Source organism: Rutilus rutilus (assembly GCF_951802725.1).
Source record: "Rutilus rutilus genome assembly, chromosome: 18".
NCBI classification, from domain to species: domain Eukaryota; kingdom Metazoa; phylum Chordata; class Actinopteri; order Cypriniformes; family Leuciscidae; genus Rutilus; species Rutilus rutilus.
Genome location: NC_140231.1, coordinates 29719919 through 29745512, shown reverse-complemented (window position 1 = coordinate 29745512; position 25594 = coordinate 29719919). Strand labels below are relative to the sequence as shown.

General features: G+C 38.6%; 1 protein-coding gene across 2 annotated transcripts in view; it reads left to right on the top strand.

Moving 5' to 3' along the window:
- Positions 1-25594, top strand: part of shroom3 (shroom family member 3) — a 65765-nt gene that overhangs the window by 5761 nt on the left and 34410 nt on the right. Inside the window, exon 2 of one of the 2 annotated variants that reach the window (XM_084386527.1) lies at positions 8020-8174. In XM_084386527.1, the coding sequence (XP_084242653.1) occupies positions 8020-8174 (155 nt within the window). Of the gene's footprint in view, positions 1-8019; positions 8175-23615; positions 23803-25594 lie in introns of those variants that run through there. The other variant, XM_084386528.1, reaches the window with a different exon arrangement.

The following is a 25594-nucleotide window of genomic DNA, read 5'->3' as shown; positions in this document are numbered from 1 at the left end:
ACAAACATTCTTCCAAATATCTTCCTTTGTGTTCAGCAGAACAAAGAAACTCATACAGGTTTGGAACAACTTGAGGGTGAGTAAATTATGACAGAATTTTCATTTTTGGGTGAACTATCCCTTTAATGTCATTCTGTAAACGCCATTTTGTTAATAATTATGGCAGAAAAAAAAACATTTTATAATTATTAAATCAATTTTTATATTGATAAGCTCTATAAAATCTATGTTTTCATTTTAGATGTATTGAGGGTCATTTGTTTTGATATGTTCATGCATGCATTACATTCATTTAAAATCATTCATTTTACCACTGTGAATAGCCGAGGGTAACGGTTGCTTCACGACCAATTTCAACGTTCCGTGCGACTGACACTAGGGGGCGAAATGCGACAATCGTATGCGAATGTCGTGTGCAGTGGAAAGGCAGCTTGAGTCGGACTTGGTAAGTCCGAACTTTGCTTACTTGGTACTGAGAAACGCCTAATGTCGGCGCTTGTCGTCTTGTGACAAACAGCCACATGCCGAGAAGCAAGAACAAGATATGCTATATGTCATCCATTGTTGTTTACTATGTCGCTTTCTTCTTCGCGTGAAAATGACGTCGATCGCTTCTTTCCGGCATAGGCTACACCACGCCTATCAAGTAAGGGTACGGTTGGCGGTGGAAACGCAAACCGGATCAGGGTTTACTGTCCCGAATCGTACTGTACTGTACCGTACCGCTCGGTGGAAACGAGTCAATAGCCGCTTTCCGACTGGAGGAACCTTTTCGCAGTTCCTAGAACTATTGGCTAAAGTACCCGTATGTAACTAGGATTTTTTTTTATTCTAGGAACTCCATTTGGAGGAACTAATTTAGTTCCTACTTCAGAGTAGGGTCTAAACCAGCACTATAGGAACTACCCGTGACGTTAGTGTACGCTGATGACCGAACGCACGCAAAACACCAGCACCTGCCATTTTTAAAACAGCTATATGTAAACACACAGATTATAGCCTATATATATATACTCCAGAAACTAGATACAAACATGGAAAACAGTGATAGATGGGCCTCTAAACCTTTATGCTGAAGAGAAAATCCAACGCAACTTTGAGGGGACCAAGTCAAACATGATTATGTATTTCTGCTCAGCTAGCAACACTGGACATCAACCACAAGGCATAGGCTAATAACTTTTTTTTCATATACTGTGTACTTTCTATAACAATTCTATCTAATAACATGTTAAACAGTACTGTTAGACAGATCGCTAACTAATGAACACAGAGAATGCGAGCATTGTTTGCTCTGGCGTTCTCAGCGCCTGTCAAAATAAAGGTCCGTCGCTCCGTCAAAATAAAAGTCACCGTGCTTGCGTCACTCCCTTACCCTTCCTACCAGTTCCTATGGCCACTTGGCCAGTGCGAACGCAAACAACAAAACCGAGTTTGGGGGAGAGTAGTTCATAGAACTGTTTAGAAGTGGACAGTTCCTATAACTAAGTTCCTGTAACTACTTGGTCAGAAAGCGGCTAATAGTGTTGTCAAAAAGTACCGACTTTGGCACCAAGTCTGACTGTGATTGGCTACAATTTTTTTAAATTTCAGTACCGACTTGGTACCGAAGTCAGTACTTTTTGACAACACAAGTATTACATAACCATGATTGGCCCTAAACTTTTGAACGACAATGTTAAGTACATACAATATGGAGAATAGTATAGTATGTGATTTGGGATGCAAACTTATAACTTTTTATTGTCAAAACCAGACTGAAGAAATCTGGACTTGTCTCAACAGGAGACATAATTCATCTGTCTGTAGTTTGTGTCTTCAGTCCCGAGAGCGTGAGCTAATATAGTGCTGTGGTTTGGTTCATGTTGTCTGATGTGGCTCTTTTGTGCAGTAATGTGTGTTGTGCTGAATAGCGCGCTTTCTGTTGCGTGCTTTAGAGCAGTGTCTTGTTTTCAATGGTGAGTAGTGTGTTGTGTGTTGTAGTGAGATGTGAAGTGTGTTGTGCTGAATAGTGAGCAGGACGCAAACAACAGCCGCGGCCCTTCACTCCCCATTTAAGAGCTTGTCACCATTACCACGGCAACAACACGGCCCCGGAGCGCGGTTAAGACGCCCGGACGAAACGGGAGATAAGGAGGAAGGATGAAGAGGAGCTATAGGCCTTGAGAGCTGCTCTTATCTGAAAAGAGAGACAGAGGAGTATACAGAGGGACTGTGACGGAAGAAAGGGGGAGATGGAGCGAAGTCTCAGGGATTATGGGTGGTGTAAATGTCACCGATGGGCTTCTTTCAGCGCCTCACACTCAGATCTTCTCTTGTGTGTGTCGCAGTGTCAACACCAGTAACTGTGGGTTGATGAAACTGTCTGGTTGTATCCTCATTCGCATGTTATCCGTCCTAAATAGTATGCAAGATTAAACATGTAAGTGCACTGGGTTTTTTTTTTTCATGCTTTAAGACATTTGTGGCATTGTCTTTACTGATTAAAAGTTAATTATGAATTTTAAGCAAATGCATTTAGCTATATGTTAATATGTACGTGCAACAAAAGTACCGACTTCCGTACCAAGTCGGTACTGAAATAAAAAAACGTGACGCTATAAGCGCCGTTGAGCAGAATCGTAAACGCCTCTGATTGGCCATTGTGTTCATGCGCTCAACGGATATATCTGTGATTGGCTACAATGATCAACGCACGGGAGCGTTTGAGAGCGCACAGAAGTGTCTGAAAGTGTTTTGAAAGCGGGAGTGGGAGCATTTAAAAACACAAGCAGGCGTCTATAAGAGGACCGGTCCCCTGATAGACGCCTACTTCAAACACTCTTGTGTATCTGTGTAAGCGCTCGGTGAAGAGCGTCATTGATGTATATTTACAACATGTTTTTGAAGCGCTGATCATTGTAGCCAATCACAGACATATATGATGAGCGCCTGAGCACATCGGCCAATCAGAGGCGTTTACGATTCCACTCCACAGCGTTCAAAGCGTCAAATCTTTTAAATTTAGGATTTTGTACCGAAGTCGGTACTTTTTATCACTAGCAAACAGCATGTACAGTAAAAGTTTGAGGGGTCAGTGATATCAAAATGCAAAAGTCTCTTTATTTGATTGCCCATAAAATGTATTTCTGTGATGCAAAGCTGAATTTTCAGCATCATTTCAGCCGCCAGTCGTCAGTGTCACATGATCCTTCAGAAATCATTGTAATATGCTGATTTTCTGCTCAAGAAACATTTCTTATTATCAATATTGAAAACTGCTTAATATTTATTTGGAAACAGTTATCTGTTTTTTGTTTTCCAGATTATGTGATAAATAGAAAGTTTAAGTTCACTTTAGATAGATGTAGATGGACGTCAAAGTAGCTTCCTAAACACAGATACTTACTGTGCATATGAGAATGCCATTCTGAATAATATGCATTATGCAATGCTTGTTGTATCTTATTCCAAACATTTCTCTTCTCTCTTACCCCCCACACTGTTCTTACCCCTTCATCTTCTCCTTGAGAGCAGGCAAATACAGGGCAGGATAAAGCCCAGGCCTCTGGCAAAGCCCCAACAGAGAGAGAGGGGAATGTCAGCTACGGAATTCGCGAGAGCCTCGCTAGCCTGGAAAACAACAAAAGAAACGAGATGATCAAAAAAAACCTACATTGCAATTCCAACCGTACTTTATGTAGTCTTGAATACTGATTCAGCCTCTTCTGTGGAGCTGCTCTTTTATTCGTCCGTCTCAGAATGCGGCGTGTTGTTTACAGTGTGGCGGCAATACAAGACGAGCTAAGAGCGACCTAAACCCCAGGAAGTCGGGGGGTTAAAATAAGGTTAAGAGAATTAGACGCTTTGTTCAGTTACATATTAATGGATTCATTGTCGCTGGCTTGGCAGCGCATCCACAATTAAACACTCCTTTTCACGGCCCTGAGGCCGAGTGTTAAGTAAATCTCCGCTAGCCGTCTTTTCTTTGAGTCGCCTGGCTTTGCGCTCAATAACCGGTGAAAGGGAAGACATGCTTGCTCGTACGATTATTCCGAATATGTCCTGATTTGAATGCTGCGAGGAAAGTGGCTCACGGCGAGCTTTTGAGAGCGAGCGCCGTCAGGAAAGAGGCAAACGAAAGACAGGTTTTAACAGGAAACGACACACAATTGGGGACACTTCCCAAATGCACGTGTTTAGGAGGAGAATGAAATGCGAGTTTGGACTGAGTGTTATCTTGAAAGGGCTTCCTGAAGGACTTATTTTGTTTGGCACTGATCTGTCTGCAGTTAAGGAATGCTAACAGTAAACCAGAGGTTGAATCTTATTCTCTGTTATAATTTGCTTGGCTACCCATCTGTTCGTTTAGTTGTTAATCATTGAGCAGAAACTTTTTTCTTTTTTTTTTTTAAAGCAATTTACAGTCGATTTCAGTGGTTTGGGAAGCCGTATTATAATGTGGCGATATCCAACAGGTCATGCATCTAGGCACAAAGTTTGCATGTTATTTTAGTATCATTTATGTACTAGTATTTATTTTTATATATATATATTTCCAAGTAGATGTGACCCAGGAACTAAAAAGTTACTCATTATCACTGTCGGGCGGAAACCTTATTTTTTATCCTTATTAAGGATATTATATTATAGGTTATTATTAACCTTATTATCTCCATATTTCATAATGTTTATTTTTTTTCTTAAATCATTACTATTGTTCACCCTTTACGTCTATCTGTGGGTTTTGCCAATATTTAACCAATGAAAAGTATTTTTTAAAAAAGGGCTTGTGACTCAAACTGTATATAAAGGCTAATGTTTTATGTATTTGAAGTGCAGAGTAGAGTGTCTTGGTCTGGCATTTGTCCTTGAGTCATAGACAATATTGTCTTAAAGGGGTCATGAACTGGATTATTTTATTATGTTTCCTGGGGTGCCCTTATAATGTTAGTATGATTTTTACATCAAAAATTGTCATAATTTATAAATAAAATGCATTTTTCCAAGCCTGATTTTAGCCTCTGATTTGAACGCTCAGTTTGAAGGGGCGTGTCTGTGTGAGACTTAAGTGTAAACGCCCACTGCTGTGATTTGGCTGACATGTTTGCATATGAAATAGCTAGTATTACATGTGGAACTCTCTCGAATAGTTTTACTAAGTTTTTACTATTACAGCTATCGAGATTAACAAATCATGAGAAGTTTTTAAAATATTTAGATCTATTCCATCACATTAAAAGGTTGCAGTGATGAGCAGATGACAGACAGTTGATCGCGTGAATAAAAAGATCTTACCATTGCAATGCAGTTTCTGCACTCTCACGAATGCTTTCACCAAATAACAATGCACACATGATGTAAATACAGTAAGAGCTTCGTCGTGCAGTGTAACAGCATCATTGATTTTATAACGAGTTGTGGCAAGTGTCCAGATAAACTCGCACTGTGTGATTGACAGCTTGGGCGATTGGAAAGGGATTGTTCTTTGATCGATTTATGTGTATTTTTTAATCACAGTTTAAATAAGATTATTTTCATCCTACTAAGAGAAACGACGTGAAGTTGATCTTTTAGTCACTGGCTTGATTTACTGATGCATAAACAGTATTGAAAGAATTTCTCTCTGAACTTGAACAATTACACATCAGAAATCACTGATCACAGATCAGGCATTGGAATAAACATGGTTACTTACATGTTTGTGGCGTTGCTGGCAGATCCATATCATAAAAGTCCGTTTGCAAAGCCTGTGTCGAATCTACAACTGAATTACCAAATAATCCACAGTGAAATGCACCGAATACAAATAAATAATGCACTGCTGAAACATTCACACTGTTAAAAAAACAAACAAAAAAACACTATCCTAGCATTAGGATCCTTTGAAAGGTAATGATATTGTTCCTGTTTGATCTTTTCTCGTTCTCATGTCACTATTCACTAACGCGCCAGTGGGCGGGCCAAAGACACAGTGATGTAGACGAGGCGTTGATATTCTCCTGCAAAGGCGGTCTTTCGCAGCTCTCTGATGTCACAAGTCTCCACTTTTGAGATCCTGTCGGTTTCTAGCCTTGGTTTCAATAAAAGCAGTTTTTAGAAGTTTTGAGTTTTGAAACTTACAGGGTATTTTTATAGTGTAACGAACTTTTAACTGTCAAAAGATCAAGGAACATTTTAATTATCAGTTCATGACCCCTTTAAATAGCCTGTGCGAAGCACTTCATCTTTTATAACATAGATTTTGGCCAAACGACAGAAAAAAACTTGAGTGCCCACAAAGCTACAGTAAATAACCTGTAGTTTGATGAAATGTAATGCGATGCACATGCTGCCTCAGATGCGTCTGCTCTAATGACAGACATAACAAATAACCTTAACCTTTCGCTGGTTAAAAATCTTATCCATTTAAGCTTGACTTTGGTCAAATGTGATTGTTATGAAATGTGCACTTAGTTCCCAGCCAAAGAAAATTGCTTTTTGGATTTTTAAATTGGCAAATGCTTAAGAGTCTATGATTGGATCATTATCGCAGTGATTATGATGTTTCTACATGTTATATGTTTAGCAACAGTTCTTCTAACCCTAACTGATGGAGTGTGTAGCTTTTCATTTCTTAAACAACCATGTAGGAAGACACATCATGGCCATATTCCAGATGACAATGTCAAAGATTCATCAGGCACAGATTGTGAAACAATGGTTGGGAGGAACATGAACAATCATATTCACACATTAATCGGCTCCTCTGAGTTCAGATCTTAAATTCACTGAAAGTGTTTGGGATGTGCTGGAGGAGACTTTACAGAGTGCTGGACTCTTGCATTGACAATACAAGATCTTGACCAAACATTGATGCATCTCTTGATGGAAATGAGTGTTGTGATGTCATCCCCGGATTATGAGAGAACTAATGCAAAGAACTGAAAGAAATTTTTTTTCTTATTGCATATTTTCATTATTTTATTGAAAATATGGTAAATACTGGTATAATGGACCAACAGTCATGTTTCAAAATATACACTTTATTGCATACTATAAAAATGACCTGTAGTTCTTATTTCCAATAGATTTCACAATGACTGATTTCTCACCTTTTTTATACAGTGACAGATGTCGGCATGTGTTTGGTCCGCATTACCCATCTTATCTAGGGGGATATGAATGTTTTTTCCTTAAGCCATTCACATAGCGCTGAAAAGACAGCAGTTTCTCCCTGAAGTCAAAGGAGAAGTGCTGACTAGACCCTGAATATAAGATATTTATTTAAAAAAAATTTAAATGTATTTCCAAGAAAAACTATGTATTTACAAAGAAAGTCAAATTTGAACTTCACATTCTGGGTAATTGAAGTGCAGACAATTCCTCTGAATTGTTACTGTCACATATACTGTACATTAATGCATGTTTCCAGAGGGAATATTTCGCCGTCACACCACAGGACATTTCTTTAGAGTATTGTAAATCCGTTGACAGAATGATTAAGCGTGAGACACCCAGTCCCTGCATTCAAGAAAAGAGTGCATTAACCGATCTTATCTAACCAAATTCTGTCTTTCTTTGTCCACGGTGAGATGCTACTTGGGTTTTACAGAGGTTTCTTTGTGGTTGACATATCTAAACATTACATTTCCTGCGCATGAATAATGCCTTGTGCTCTTTGTATTGTTTGGGAGCAGTAAAAGAATGAATGGAGTCCTCTCAGGTGCACATTGACATGATGTTGTCTGGATGCTGCTGAGCTTTTTGTAACGTGGGACTCCATCCGATCAGGACGGGAGATTGTGTGACCAAAACATTAGTGTCTAGAGACTCTGCGAATGTGTAGGCGTAAAGGTCCAAAGAAAACATTCTTCGAATTCTGGGCGGGTTTTACTGGGGGCTCTGTGCGTCCGTGAGCATGCATGTGTTTTTAATTTTGTTCGTAGAGCCCTCGTTGCCTCTATCTGATACCGCACAGAGCGCTCACGGTCTGTCTGTTTGTGTGTGTGTGTGTGTGTGTGTGTGTGTGTGTGTGTGTGTTTTCTTTACGTCCCGCAGGTAGAGGAGGGCGGGAAGGCGTCTCTGTTGCAGCACCCCCTGCTGGTGGGGGATGAGGTGGTCATAATTAATGAGGTGGAGTTGAGTGGATGGAGGCAGGAGGCCATATCACTCGTTAAAGGATCTTACAAAACACTGCGGCTCACAGTGCGAAGGTAAGATCGAAAGCAGTTCACTTATTATGATTTATGTACACTAGCGTTCAAAATTTTGGGGTCTGTAAGAGTTTTTTAAAAATGTAACAAGTTTCATGCTCATTGAGGCTGCATTTATTTAATAAAAAATTCAGTAAAAACAAGAAAAATTATTAAAATTTAAAATAACTGTTAAAATGTTATTTATTCCTTTGATGCAAAGCTGAATTTTCAGCATCATCACTCTAGTTTTCAGTGTCACATGATCCTTCAGAAATCATTCTAATATCCTGATTTGCTGCTGAAAAATAATTTCTGATTATTGTCAGTGTTGAAAACAGTTTTGTGATGAATACAGAACGTTTAAAAGAACAGCATTTATCTGAAATGGAAATCTTTTGTAACATTATAAATGTCTTTACTGTCACTTTTGATTCATTTAATGCATACTTGCTGAATAAAAGTATTAATATCTTTAAAAAGAAATCATACTCACCCAAAACTTTTGAATGGTTGTGTATTGGAAGATCATTTTCTGTTCATTTACGTTATTTAAAATAGTTTATTGACTGCAAAGCAGAGCTGCAGATCCTGAAATTGCCTTTTTGAAGTCTTTCCTCATTTTCTCTGGTCATGAGCTTTGCTCCAACTTCATGACTAGTGGTTTATATATCAAATAGTTCCTGCTGTAAAATCGAACTGGATGACGTTTGAAGCTATTATAAAATATACAAGAACATTAGATGGATGCTATATTAATGCACCAAGTTGCTAATAACCATACAGTTTACATAAATCTAAGTAGATTTTTACATTTTTGTGATGGCGCCTGCCCATGCAAAACTCATTCCCACAATGCTAGAACGATGTGAGAATTTGCAACACATTTCTGTGTGGTTTCAAGGGTGTTGGAGGCAGTTACTGTGTTGCTAAGGTAGATAATGGGTTACTTAGTAACTATTTATAGCACTTTTATAATATTTCTGTTGAAATAGATTAGTGCAGGGATGACGTATTTTTTGGGCCAAAACCCGGAAGCGAGTTCGCATTTTAAGACTTCCGGTTCCATCGTCCTGAAGTCAGTGGGTTTTTTGAATGGGTTACTGGGTAAATGCTTGAAATAAGGTCTGTGGTGAGCACAAGTAAAACTAACAAGTGGCTAAATGGGACTACAGAGGCTGTTCGGGTCATTAAACGTCGTCAGCCGAACAGATAAACTCATCTACTCATTCGCTTTCACAGCCTCGTTGTGTTTATAATCGAACTCTTGCAAACTGTTATAACTCAAGCTTTCAGGGAACATGTTTTCAAACAAAGACTGAAAGAGTTGTCGGAAGCTTAAGTTGTAAGTTCGGTTCACTTGGTTCCTTTAGGTCGGATCAAAAAAGAAACCGATACATTTAGTCCTGGTCATTTTTAACACCAAAACTAAAGATACAAAACAAACAAAAAAGGCTTTTCTGACATATATTTTGCGACAGAACTTGTCGAACATCCATAAGTGACCCAGGTCCGTAGCCAGACTATTGAAAGGGGGGGTTCTTTTTTTCAAAAAGTGGACCTTTTTGCAGTTTTTCTCGTCCTTTTGTATTTTGTTTTTGTATTTAAATTGTGTCCAATTTCCTGTGCCCTGGGCATCAAGACTCAAGGCCCCGGTGTAGTTAGGGGAGTTTGGGGGCATGCTCCCCCGAGAAAATTTGGATTTCTCTGATCTACATAGGCCTATGTGCAATTTAGGACTTTTGAAGGCCAAAAAATTATAAGAAATAGGCTAGCTTTAAAACCTTATCATTAGATTATTTGTCAATACTGTACCTCTCTTCATCTTCATATTAATTTTTCTCTCAGTCTTCTTATCCTGGCCTATTTCTTCCCCTCCTAAAGCTGAACTTAGTCTTTTCATTTTCGTCTGTGTCAGTGACGAAAGTAGGCTCAACTGATATTTATACGTTTTAGGAATAATTTTCTTAGACAAGTTTATTTACTCAAGGCTAAAGCTGTAGCCTAAGTCAGTATTGACATTAGGAACCTTCTGCAAGCTTTGGAATTTGAAAACGTCTGTTTTTAAATGTTAAAAGTAATTTTAAATCATAGAAATTATAGTCTACGTTTACCGCAGTTGGTGGAATTGGCAGACGTTCCCTTAAGCATCGTGCGCTGTGGAAACGCGTCAAAGCATTCTCAGGTATAATTATGCAGCATTAATGCATTAATGATTTTGAATGAATATTTTCATCATGTCGATATACAATGGTCACATAATATTAAAACTAATCTTGCTATTGATATCTTTGTTAGACCCGACCCTATAGAACAAAATGTCCGGCTAATATCGAACCTAAAACGAATTTACCGCGCTCAACCAGCGGGAGTGCATTTCACGAATTAGTAATCGCTGGCGTTCAGCGGGGAGGAAGGAAAGTCTGCGTGAACCCGCAGATGCACTTTATGCAGTGAAGACTGTAAAGTGTTTGATAACTTTATTAAATTTCTGTGTATTTCCTCCTACCTGTCAGTGCCCCTTAGATGTCATGTGCCCCTGAGCAAGTGACCAGTTGCCCTAATGGTTAATCCGGCCCTCACCTGCCATGTCTATCGGCTCGCTTTCGGGTTATAGCCTACTTTCCGCGACTGCGCAACTGGGTTATAGGTTGCCAGGTTGAGGTGACAAATGGGTTGAAATTGTAGTATATGGTGTGTGGATTGTGTGAATATAATGCATTTAATACAAGATCTGGCAACAACATTAGACAAACTTGGTCCGATTATACATTAAAGGTGTTTGGGCCATGCAAATGACGGGAGTTTCCCGGGAGAAATAACAAACCGGGAGGGGTCCGGGAGATAAGGCTAAAAAACGGGAGAAACCCGGGAAAAACGGGAGTGTTGACAGGTATCCGCGGCACACACACACAAGTCCAGCTACAATAATCATATTAATTTGAAACGGCAACCCAGTATATTTGTCACAAGCATTGATTAAAACAATGATGACAATAATCACATAAAAAAAAATAAAAAAAAAAACGACTTAAATTCTGGACCTTTGGCAGTGAGGGGGGGTTCGTTCGAACCACCCGAACCCCCCCTGCCTACGGGCTTCTGACCTCGCTGTATGTGAATACATATGATTGTATATGATGGAGCTGAGAACTCGTGAAGAGCTTAAAATGTGTGAAGGAGTCAAAACAGCGTCAGGAATCCTTCCGTCACACACGAACGAAGATCTGCTGTGAGGAAACACTGTTCTGATCCCTGTACTGAACTGGGATGGGCAACATCGCGACTATGATGAGAAAAAACGATGACCTTTTTAGGGTCGCAACTTGAGTCCCATTTTTGGTTTGTTTACATGTCATTGGTTCGTGGTCCTCTGGTGGCTTATTGCTTTATTTGAATTCTATAAATAGTGTTCTAAATTCTATATATAGTCTTCTACACTACCGTTCAAAAGTTTGGGGTCAGTATGATTTTTTTTTTTTTTTTTTTTTTTTTTTGATAATTAGAAAGTTCAAAAGAGCATTTGACATAGAAAACTTTTGTAACATAATAAATGTCTTTACTGCACTTTGATCATCCTTGCTCAATAAAAGTATTTTATTATTTTTTTACTGGGAAAAAAAATTCATACTAACCCCAAACTTTTGAACTGGCCTGTTAAAGTCCGCGTGAACCGGAAGTTGCAAACGACTTTTCTCCAGTGTTGTGACGTATTTCCCAGTGAAAAGGAATATTGAACAGAGGGCAGGGTTTTACTCTAGCGCTCCTCCTCTCCATCTCTCGCTCATTACAGACTAACGGTTTGAGGGGAGTGGTTAAGCGTTTCCCAAACCAAGCCGTCAAACCTACGTCATCAGAGAAGGAACGCCATTCCAGACCGGAAGTAACTTTTCAGACTTTGATTAAAGATTACGTCGGCAAACAATTGTGTATTAACTTGCACGGATTAATTGTTCACCACAAGACTAGTAATATGCGCTAACAAAGTAAATAGGGTCAATTTTGATTTCAGTTGGACTTAAAATAGCTTAAAAGTAACCTAACACACCCTTGCTTCATTTAGTATATGCGGATTCATATATATGCAAATTAGCCCCGCCTCCACTCACTCACACCAGCTCAGAGAATCACTCAGTCAACTTTACTGTAGTAAACGCTGCACAATGGTATCGCTCTTTCCAACGTCGGACACATAACGGTAATAAACATGATTATCCTTTTGCTTGACTATGTTATCAAACAGCTAATAATGTGTTGCTAATGTTACACTAACCATGTTAACCATCAGCATCCCTAGAAACACTTTGAACAACTCAGAACGCCAGTGGAGAAAGGCATATAGTTCATCATAACATTGTAATCATATACACAATTCACCCGCTATATTGCTAAATCTACCTGATTTTTTCATATCAACAGAAAAATATACCGGGATAACCTGGCTTCTCTTGAGACTCCCTTGCTTCATGGCATAGTAATGATATGCTAAAGCCCGCCCGCACGTTGACCTGATTGGTTACAAGGTAGTTTGTGATGTCAGAAAAACGTTCAAAATCTATTTCAAACCGTGTTTTTTGAGACTGTCTTTGGTTCACTGCAGTTTTAAAGAGAAAATACTCAGCAATGGTGTTGACATGATTTTGCACATAATTTTGTCTTAAAGCATATTAAAATCACCACATAGACATAAACAACCTTTAAAACTTGATTTTTCAACACAGGGTGACTTTAAATAGTTTTATCAATCAGTACGTTTGCTTAGTTTGTATGCAGTCATGGTTTAGTCTACAGTCTTGCACAAAGTAGTCTGGCACTGCTGTTATCAACATTTCTGCCGCAGGGTGGACGTGTTTAACACCACTAAAAATAGAAAACACTTTCCTTTTGATAAAGACATGCGTACAGGTCTGAAGCTGTCTTACTTTGTGCTGTCATTAGATTCCTGGACCGTTAACCCATTAAAAAGCACATGTGAACGATGCTTGACACATGATATGGCAGGTGTGGAGCGTTGCCATGGTGACAGGTGGACGTGTACGGTGAGGCCTCTAGGGGGCGGGACTGAGCAAAGTTAGTCTCCTGAGAGAGTTCACACACACACACACTCAGATATAGGTTACAGAGTACTGGCATCACAGACGACACAAAGACGCCTGTGTTCTCGCAGGAGTGAGAAATGCCGGGTGGTTTACAGTATTGCATGTGTTGTGGTTTCAGGGCCGGTACACAATAATCTGTATTAGTCAAGAGAAGCAGTTCTGAAGAACTGTTCAGTTATGATACAGGATGATTCACACATGATTGTGAAAGCCTGTGTTGCTTCCAGGACTAAGCGTGATTCTCTCATTGTTGATGTTTTGAAAAAGTTTATACACGAGGGCTTCCAAAGTTACATTTTAATATTCATTAAAGCTGCAGTCAATAACTTTTTTAGGTTAAAAATTATCCAAAATAAATTTTGGAGCAAATACATAACCAGCCAGTGTTCAAAACTCTCTGCTTGCCGTAGCTCGATTCAAAACGGTAAGCTTGTAATAATGTTTTTAATTCCAGTGTTACTGGTGGATTTCCGCGGGAAATTGGAGCATGTCTTTGCGTCATTACGTCACATCTGTCCACATAAAGAAGAGTCTCGGCTAGTAGGCTATGTTGCGTGTGAGGATGTTGGAGGTGGAGATTTATAGCCTTTACTCACAGCACTTGATATAATTAAACTTATCAATTTGATGGCGGATCCAGTAAGGTTCAAACGACAATCACCAGTGACAACTGGAGACTCACCCATTGAAAAAATGTAAAAGACTTCGGAGAAAAAAAGAGACTGCAACCGGGCCCATGCAATTTTTTTTAGCACAAAGTATAATTTGCACGGTTTGACGTGATATGATAAGCGATCATTAGATTTAATCAGCACGATTTACTGCAATGCTTTTTTCCCCTTAGTTGGTCAGAACAAAAGTGGATGTTACTTACTTGTTCAGATGATATTTTCCGGTGAAAATTCTTATGTTGGTCATAATTCCAAAAAGTAGAATCTGTGATTCCGAATGATGTTTTAAATGTCGTCTTGTGTTTTCCACAAAAAAAAAAAGCAAAAAAGCAAAAAAGGTTTTGAATGACATGAGGGTGAGTAAAAGATGACATGAGTTGATTTTTGGGTTAACTTTCCCTTTAAATTAGATTAATGCATATACCGAATTTGACATTAAATGCATTCTGTTCTGTCAGGTTTCTATTCTAAAGACTGCTGCGTAGTGGAGAAATAAAAAATTATATATTGGTATTCGCCAAGGTGTGCCATCACTAGTACTGTTAAGCAAACATTTGAACAAACTCCATCCTATTTTTTTACAGCCAAATTTTCTCAATTTTAGCCATTATAGCCATTCGGCATTACAGTATAATTGAAAGCTATACATTTTTTTTTACATTTTATTAGGCTTTAAATTTTTTTTTAAACAATCTTACAATAAACCTATTGTAATCAATGTTGCATTTAGCTTCCCTTCAATAAATCAGGGCACTTTTTTTTTCTTTTTCTTTTTTCCCAGTCAGACCAGTTCAGATTTTTACTTGCCCATGTAACCTTGTAAACAGTGCTTTAAGAGTTTTTAGGTAGGTCTAACAGGTAGGATATATAGAAATTGAGTTATCAAATAATGTAACACAAGCCAAAGGATGATGGAAAACATGTATGCTGCGTTAATTGCATTAAATATTTTTAGCGCTTTAAACTGAAAAGATTAATCGAATGCGGTAACAGCCCATATATATATATGGGCTGTCAAAATGAACATACATACATACAATGTACATACATATAAATGTCAACGTAATCGATGACGTCATTTATGAAAATACGTCGATTTGTGTGGAATGCATTTTTTTTAAGAATGAACAAATTAATTCATATATATATATATATAAATATAGGCTGTTTCCTAAAGTATCCTTCTGATTTCGAGAGTGAGTGTGAGTCTTTGGCATGGGGTGACAATGACATCAGACACTGCAATTTACACAGTGAGGTACACACACACACACACACACACACACACACACACACACACACACACACACACACACACACACACACACACAAGGCCCCTCTCAGCCTGGATAATGCTCTTATAATGGGAGGCATTGTGTCACACCTGGTTGTGTGAGGACGGTGTTGGTGTCGCGTTCACCCAGACTGACTCCAGATCAGAGGTGAAAGAACATGGGGAAATGCAAAAAGCGAGGGATTGTCATTCTCAGGTACAGAGAGGAAACAAGATGTTTGGGGGATATTGAGGGCAATCTCAAATCACGAAGCTGCAATCTGATTGGCTGCCTTTATGCAATTTCCGTAGACAAGGGGCACAGGTGTCTTTCAGTGTGGCAAAAAAAAAAAAATTACATAGCTGCGACTTTGAGTGCATCTGAGGAATAAATAGTTGCTTGATTTGTTGCATCAGTCTTTGAAAAGAGCAGACACTGCAAGTAAATTGGGTATATTTGAGTTCTGTGTTTTGATTGGCTCTTGGGATGATATAGATCTCTCTATATCTATTCTTAAGGAATTAGGATTATGTTTATAACTTGCAAAGCTGCTGAAGTGATTGATTCCAAGGAAGAGCTAGATTTTCCGAAGTCTTTGAGATGTGGGTTGAAGTTTCGAAAGATTTTCAAGTGTGTTTGAAACATTTAGTAACAAGAATTTATTCCGATTTCCCCCCACCCTCAGACATCACGTAACATACACTACAAACACTTCAGAAGAACAACATTTATTTGAAATGGAAATCTTTTGTAACATTATAAATGTCTTTACTTTCACTTTTGATCAAATAAATGCATCCTTGCTGAAGAAAAGTATTAATGTCTTAAAAAAAAAAAAAAAACTTACTGACCCAAAACTTTTGCACGATAGTGTATACAGAATACAAGAAGCGTTGTCAGAACAGCTCAGCAGTGGAACAGTCCGGCGAAGGAGGATGTTGATTTACATATGAGTCCAGAGGTCAAACATCGGTGGGAAGGAGGGAAAGAAAACACAAAGGAAAGCTCAACAATGCGAACACACACACACACACACACTCACTCTTTGGTACTCCAGGTTTCCTTCAGTTTCTTTTCTCGTGGTCGTTTTCTGTGTTGACTCTGTTAAGCCTTGTGTGATCTCTCTAGCCTGTCAGAGTCAAGCCTCAAAAGACAGATCCAACAAGCCAATCTTAGTCTGAGCAACAGCCCCGCCGGGCCCGGCAACGGTCGCCGTGTGGCCTATGACATCATCGCCTCGCCATTCAGGAAGAGTTATACAAGAGAAAGGACTTGAGACTGTGTGTCAAAGGGGGAAGGTATCTGAGAAACGTCAGTTCTCGCTGATGTTGAAGTGATGTGCAACTGCAAGGATAAAAAGATCAGACACTTTTATGAATAGACCAGACTCTATTGGGCCCAAATAATCGTGGAGATCTTTAGTTATGTCCAGCGGAAGCAAGCCTAAAGCCTCTTACAGCTGATTAACAACTTTTAAGAGCGTTCGTTCAAGCTCATGTGAATGCTTGGAGAGATCAGGTCTCAGTCCAGATTAGATGAAGGATATAGAGGCGTTTGCTGAATCAGCCAGGTATGTAAAACACATGAATGATTCACAGTGCCAGAAATATCCATTTGGCTAATGTGTTTGGGTTTTGTATGCAAATTTAAAAGTGGCATTTAATGGAGTAATCCTGTTCCAGAAGAATTTTTCATACTCTTTCTTTAAGGTGAAGCATGTAATTGCTAGCCTGGTCCTACCAGACTCTCGTACATTTCAGTTGCCAACTCTCCATTGACAAGCGTTAACTTCCTTAAAGGGGGTTACTCTGTTCGCTAACGTTTGGTCGTGACGTAACCCTACAACTCAAACTATTACTAGCGCACAACCTCTACGTCATCGTTCTCTGCCACTCCGATTGGACCGCAAAAAATTTGGCTGGAGAAAACCCACGAATATACCGCAAACCCAAGACGGACTACTGAAGGAAAATGAAAATTGAGCGGAAGTACAGTACTGTGCAAAAGTCTTAGGCATGTTAATATTGGTTTTATTAAATATATATTTTATTTTATTAATATTGGTCATTTAAATGGTTTTAAGTCAGTTATTTATATCTGTTGCTGTAGTGTGTCGGTAGGAAATATCAGTTTACATTTCCAAACATTATTTTTGACATTAATTGTAATAATCCAGCGAGATTTGTGTATGCACAAGGAGTCTGACAGCAGCCGGTATGATCTGATCTCACCATCATCGAGTCCGTCTGTGATTTACATGAAGAAACAGAAAAAACTGAGACAGACTAAATCCAGAAGAACTGCGGGAACGTCTCCGAGATGCTTGAAGAAACCTTCCTGCAAAGCTCCCTGAAAAACTATGCGCAAGTGTACCTGGACAAAAGCCGCTTTAAACGCAAAGGGTCGTTACACCATATATAGATTTGAATTAGTTAATAGAAGTTAAATCATAAATAAATTCAATTTGTGATTTTATTTTTGAAAGCATTCTCACTTCAAAGCATTTTAACACAAGTGGCAGTACTTTTCACAGTGCTGTAGCTTTGCAGGAAGGTTTCTTCAAGCATCTTGGAGACGTTCCCACAGTTCTTCTGGATTTAGTCTGTCTCAGTTTGTACTGTTTCTTCATGTAATCACAGACGGACTCGATGATGGTGAGATCAGATCATACATTAACATGCCTAAGACTTTTGCACAGTATTGTACGTAGGAGGGCGGAGCCAGGCTATGTAATTGCACCACTATTGGCACCTATCAGAATTGCTAAAATTTTCAAACAGGTTTTCCGAACACCCTAGTGTTTCATTGGTTGGAAAACAGGTAGTTTCACCCCAAACTCACCCCATTTGTTGAGCTAATGCCTTTTCTAGAGTGCAGCAGTGATGACATATTTTTGTAGGCCAACCTGTTTAGTTTGCCTCATCATGGTTCCTTAACAAAAAGCTTAAAGGATTTTCCCAATGTCTTTTGGATTATTGCAGAAAATAAGCTCTGTGACCCACAAAATGTTATGTTTATTACATGTTTTTTTGTTTTTTCATCATGATAATCTTACAAATGAACGCAACTTTTTTAGGGGTGTCACTATTCCTTGATTAAATTCAAGTACTCGATTTAAAAAAAATCATCGATTGCGATTTACCCGTGCCGAGTAACCGGCAAAATACCAGAAGTGGGGCATTCCACGGACAAGAAACCATGAGCTGCATCATTAGACCGTTTTGTAAGGCTGCACGATGTATTAAAAAAACATTCAGTAACACTTTATTTTACTGAGTCCTTGTAACATATGTTACATGTACTTACCCTAACCCTAGTAAGTACATATAGTTGCTTAATATTACTCAGTACTTAAAGGGTTAGTTCACCCAAAAATGAAAATTATGTCATTAATGACCCTCATGTCAAGCCCGTAAGACCTCCGTTCATCTTCGGAACACAGTTTAAGATATTTTAGATTTAGTCCGAGAGCTTTCTGTCCCTCCATTGAAAATGTATGTACGGTATACTGTCCATGTCCAGAAAGGTAATACAGACATCATCAAAGTAGTCCATGTTGACATCAGTGGGTTAGTTAGAACTTTTTGAAGCATCGAAAAAACATTTTGGTCAAAAAAAAAAAAAACTACGACTACCGTACATACATTTTCAATGGAGGGACAGAAAGCTCTCGGACTAAATCTAAAATATCTTAAACTGTGTTCCGAAGATGAACGGAGGTCTTACGGGCTTGGAACGACATGAGGGCGAGTCATTAATGACATCATTTTCATTTTTGGGTGAACTAACCCTTTAAATATATAATTACACTAACAATGACACCTTAAAATAAAGTGTAACCAAACATTCTATAGCATAGTGCTATTGTAAATTCACAAACGCATATATGCCCTGCAGGTGTAATATATATATGCACTTTATTTACATGCGTGTAGGTTACTTTCATGCATAGTAAATGATGCTCCACATGAACTGTTATCATTTACATGCGTGGAGCACGTCTTAGGCCGGCGACACACTGGCTGCGTGGCGTGAGCGTGGCGTTTTCTATGTCTTTGCACACCATTAACGTGTCTGACACGGCGGTGCTGCTGATAGGTAACATATGATAAGCCTCATTGGTGATATATTCGACATATGGGGAAAGAGTTGTGGAATGCCTATACTTTATGTAAAACATAAATATATAGCAGCAAAGACAACGTCGGCAGTATTGACGGCAAAATAGGCTACTGAATATTTCGTTCTGTATTGACAGGTGCAGTATTTGAAAATCGATAATTATTATTATTGTTATTATTTTTAAATTATATTTATATCTGCATTTGTCAAAATCTAGAGACTTTCAAACATCAAAATGTAATTTCTTAACATGTATTCATGTCAAGATGACATATAAACATCTTTTCCCATTCTATTTTGCCTGGAAACGTTTCGAACACGTTTGCGTGTCGCGTGAAAAATAGGCGTCGGTGTTATTTCTAGCATGCGCGCGTTTTCCACGTGGCTCAAGAGCTGCGCCAGGCAGTGTGCAAGCTCTAACCCGTTAACCTGGGAGCCGAAATAAAAACGGACACGCCACGCAGCCAGTGTGTCGCCGGCTTAACACTCCATCTCTGCATGTGCTGTGCATTTGGGTAGCTTATAACGTTCATCTAACATTCATCATTTATAAGGTAAATCTTTTATAAACCTACGTCAACACAGAAGAATATATCAATATGTTTCTAAATATGCAAACCGTTCATCGCGAAGTGTAACAACACCAGGCCGTTGGCACCCTCTGCAGGCATTTGTTATAATACATAATTTACATAAGATCATTGTTTATATTATGTATTTTAACAGTGTTCTATGAAACTGTCACGGGTGGTTGCAGGAAGACAGAACAAGATGAAGGTTTAATGATGATCAAAATACAAGACAGCAGAACAGGCAGGAACACACACTATTTACAACGGAGATCGGTCAAAGACTGACTGAACAGACAGAACTTAAATCCAAACACAGATGACAATGATTAACGAAACACAGGTGATACAGATAACGATGATTGACTAAACACAGGTGATACAGCTGAACTGATAATGACAGTGAAGATGACACGTCTGATGACAGCCCAATACAATTGGCAGAAGTTAAAAGCTAAACGTAAGCTGTAAACAAACTACACTTTCGACACCCCTTTATTTAAAGGTACATTATGTAACTTTTTCCCCTCTAGTGGTTAAAACAAAAATGCATGCATTTTGTGGAAGAACATTGTTTTGGTCTCTCTCTTTTTTTTTTCTCTCATTAATAACCTGGTTTATGAGGGTGAAAGAGAGAAATAAACCTTTCTTACCACTAAAACAGATAGTCAGTCTCAACGTGACACTCAGGCGCAATGTAAATATTTAACAATGTCTTGTTAAATGATGCTTATGTGCCAAGAGCCTCCACCGAACACCTGCCTGCTTCTCTCGGTCTCTGCTTTCTCCTCTCTCACCTCATTGGAAGACTAATTACAGTCATAAGAAACACAAGATATGTCCTGAATGGACTACCATCTTATACTGCATAGTGCATAGTATGCTGTATTCTGCATGCTACATTTTGAAAGAATTGTATGTGGAAGATAACACATTCTGCAAAAATAAGCGCTAGTTTGCTACATTGCTGTCATGTAAATCTGTATGTTTATTTCAGCAGGGGTGTTTAGTTATCATCTTGGGAGAAAAAATAAATATTTTGAATTTTTATCACGTCTCAAATGTTAAACGCTCAGATCAAATAAGGATGTTAAAAACAGAATTGAAGGCCAGGTACAGTGCGTTGTGGGAAATTTACCAGTGAATGCATTAGTTAGTTTTTATGGCTGTACACCTAAATAAAAAATTGGTGTAGGAACAATTTTCACTCAGAAATTGCTACCAAACTTCACAAATACGTACAAAGAAACGGCAAGTTACACTGAAATAAACATGAAATTTTGAGAGAGAAAGATTTAAAGTGCATTTTCATGTAAAGACATATTCAGTAATCTTTAATTACAACTTTGTGTACAACTTACAGTGTAGCATTGCTCCTTTAAGGAGGATGAATTTAGAGGAAACATTTCTTTTCCAAGACGATTTTAGCTTGCTGACAGTCCGACAGGTAAAGGGTTAGTTAGGTAAACTGTCATTAATTACTCACTCTCATGTCGTTCCAAACCCGCAAGACTTTCGTTCATCTTCAGATCACAGATGAAGATCCTTTTGATGAAGTCTGAGATATTTCTGTCCCTCCATTGACAGCTACAACGTTGACGCTTCAGAAAGTTAATGCATAGGTCGTAAAACTAGTCCATAATGAATTGAGCTGCTTAGTCCAAATTTTCTGGAGATACTCGGATCGCTTTATATGATGAACAGATTTCATTTCTTTTTTATTTACAGATAAACAGTGATCATCAAACATAAACAGAAGCTCAACCGAACCTGCTTGATGCGCAAGAACAAACCTCATTGGTTCCTGAGGAAGCTCAAAAGCGCTGCGTAACGTGAGAATGAACCTCGTTGGTTCTTGTGGAAAATTGAATTGAATCTCTTTTAAGCTCCAGGCCTAAAATGAATAAAATATCTGTAAACTTTCGGCATTCACATTCGGCAAAAATGCTACCTGACTGGTCCAGAGATGTGCCACAGATTTGCCTGTCCTGTGAAACACAACCAAAGCCTTCGTGTGTGTGTGTGTGTGTGTGTGACCTGGCCTGTATGACATTGATCGTGAAGCCACAGTAAAATGCTACCTGACTGGTCCAGAGATGTGCCGCAGATTTGCCTGTCCTGTGAAACACAACCAAAGCCTTCAGGTGTGTGCGTGTGTGTGTGACCAGGCTTGTGTGACAATGATCGTGAAGCCACAGTAAAGTAAGATTTAATTATGTTCACTCTGTGTTTAATCAAACATTTGCATGTGTGCATGCATGAAGGGCGGGTAATGGTTTAATAAGACATGATGCAGTTGGTGAGGTTCTACCTGACCACATACACACACACACACACACACACACACACACACACACACACACACACACACACAGACGTGTATCCGACTGCACATCGGGACATCTGAACCTTGGCACACACCTGAAACTGATCACATGCTAATGTGAACCTGGCCCTGTTTTATTATAGGCTGGTCGGGGCATTAGATACTAGCAGACACCTTTGGTTTGTTTATATCAACACAGGGAAATGGATCAGTATTATTATGGCAGTTATACAGCTTGTTGCATAACGCGTTTCGGTGCACTCTGCCAGACCACTATACAAATGAGATTGGGATAGGGAGAGAGAGAGAGAGAGACACTGGCTTATAAAATTAAACAAACAGTATTTACTGTGTGGCCTTTTATTTGACCTGTTGATGAGACTGTCAGAAACAGTGAGAAATAGAAAGAGAGATGGAGAAAAACTCTAATTGAGCCCAATGGTTGTGGGTTTGCACAAGGCATTGGCTGTTTGTTTGGTCTATCTATCTATCTATCTATCTATCTATCTATCTATCTATCTATCTATCTATCTATCTATCTATCTATCTATCTATCTATCTATAAATATGTTCTTATTGGCTGTAGTTCTGTTGCTTCACACAGCATTTTGCTTTCAGCGAGGGAAACCGTATGCATGATGCTGGAAAGTGTCTAAATAGGTCACATTGTCAGAGTCCCGTTACTGCGGCATCTGATGCAAAGATCTCAGTCTTTAATTTGAGCTTTTCTAACTAACAGGCCCAGATGCCGTTTATTGCGTTATACTCGCATCTGTGATGTGAACACCCTCCTCCACCCACATACAAGCACTTTTGTAGCCGGTAACACCCCCTCGTTTGGACTGAATGCTTTGTGGTGGTCAAGGTTTGTATGTTTCTATGGCGACGGTCAGCTCACCACACACAGATGCAAGGCGCAGGAGTCAAAACAGGTGTGGAATAGGACGGGTTTTCCTTATTCCCACCTGTTAGAGCAATTCAAGAGCCTTTCCTGATATTGCCACCCACCTGCCCTTTTATATATATATATATGTATGAAAGGACAGGCAGGTGCCACTATTCTTTTTGAAAGGAAGTCTCTTATACTCATCATTTCTGCATTTATTTGATCAAAAATACTTGCTTGCACTTGGAAACCTGTTTTCAAAATTGCAGTTTGCATTTGCAGGTCCCCAAAACACCGTTGTCGTGTAAATGAACGGATAAAATGTATACAAACTGTGATGGAAGGTGAAAATGAGCCCATTAGCATGAGCTTGAATGAGGAAAAGTGAGGGACGAGAGAGAGGCAGAACGAGAGAGAGAGAGGCAGGACGAGAGGAACCTGCTCTGTGACATCACCCTGTGGCTCCTCTGATTGGCTGAGAGGACGCAGTGGTTTGCCTCTGATGTGTCACCCGTGTTTGAGAGCGAGCAACAGAGAGATGTTGTTCTTCCCTTGCTAGTGTGGAGTCCGTGTGCAGTATGTGGAGTCAGTCTCTTTTAAACCTCAATGAGTGAAGTTGGGATTTATTTCCTGTTGCTCTGGATGTTTGACTGCAGGTTTGTTTAGGTCTGTGCTCGGACAGACGCTTCGTCAGCGTGACAGGTACTGTAATCCCATTCGCATACATGCACTTGAAACAGGTAGAAGTTGTGTTTCTGTAATCTCTGTGTTTATATAATCTCACTGCTGTGTCTAACAATGTGTCTTTGTTTGGAATAAAGCACACTACAGTTACATATCATTATATAAATAGGTAGCTGGCAAGCGACAGCAGTGACTCAGTCGAAACCTGTTTAAAACCACATTTTCTAATTACTATGCATGCCATTTTTATGACCTTATTAATTCTGTGATTACATGGAATATTTGTACCATAAAAATGTCATTAGTCACTTTGTATGACTATTAAGTGAGCTGTCAAAAGACACCGGTTACAGCATCTAAAAAATATGCAGTTTCCTTAAGTTTAACCTTGATCTTGCGAAACAGAAGTTCATCTGCGTGTTATATATCAACTAGCCCACAATTTGTTAAACTAGTGAAGCTTCCAGGTGCGTTTGGTTGAATATTTAACAGATCACTAATATTGCATATGAATGAGATCATGGTGTGAGTGCTCTGAGTTTGGTTTCTGTGAGAAAGTCGTTTTGTTTTGCATAGAATTGCGTATAAACTCCCTGTTTCCATATGCAAATGAAAGGCTTGTCTGTGTTGAGTTTGTGTTGAATAGACTGCGAAAAATGATTTACTGATATAAAAATGAAATTCTGCTGTTCGTCACTGGTTTCAGCTCAGTTTCTAGGTTTAATGGTTGTGTTTGGTAAGGTAAAAGGCATTAATTTATTTATTTATACAGCACTGTATACAATACAGATTGTTTTAAAAGCACCTTCACGTTATATACAGTAGGAGTGTTAATGTTGTCATTATTCAGTTTTATTTAGTTCAATGTTGTTTCAGTTCAGATCAATAACAGTGTCAATGTTGCAAAATTCATAAATTCAAGTTATCATCACACGTAATTCTCATTGCTTTTGTGTTTGATAAATACTGCTCAGATACATTTATATAATCTGATTTCTTTTATTCTTTTTAAAAAGTAATATTTATCATCCTTTTAAAGGCACAGTATGTAAGTTTTGCCGCTAGAGGTCGCTATTTCAAAACCGTAACAGTTGGCCGCTGCCGCTCCTTTCGTTTTGTTGTTTATTTTTATTTTACGATTAAAGTTACGTTACGTTACGTTTACCGGTTCCCACCTTCTTCTTCCCTGAACTTGAACTTTGTTACAGTTTTGTTTGATCACTTAAATTCACATTAAGGGGTGGGAATCTTTTGGTACCTCACGATTCGATTAATATCAATTCTTGAGGTCAAAATTTTAAATTCTCGATTTTGAATCAAATTTCGATTCGATATATGCATTGATTTGATTCTAGTTTACTGTTTTGTGTTACTTTTCCTATTTGACTGTGATAGACCGTTTAATTGGTCTTGACTTGAAGTAAAAAATCCCACTGAATTAAATGTGAACCTTATTTAATTTTTCTTCCTATGTTAGTCAACCCAATATTATTATTGAGCTGACTGCAATCATTACACACATGACTGGCAGTCTTCTGTAATAAATCAAGGCAGGCAATTTTATCTTATTTTTGAAATTAAAAATAGGAATAAAGAAGCAAATTACAAACAATAGGAGAAATAAAATTTACAAATTAAATAAACTAAGTTTTTCAGGTACAGTAGCCTATAGGCTTGTTTAACATTAAGAAATACAGAAATTGAATAATCAAATGTAAATTAAACACTGTATAGTCTTCACTGTATGACTTGAATATAAATTGATTCATATTAAAGATAAAAAAAGTGATTCGGTCAAAAACAGTGAGTG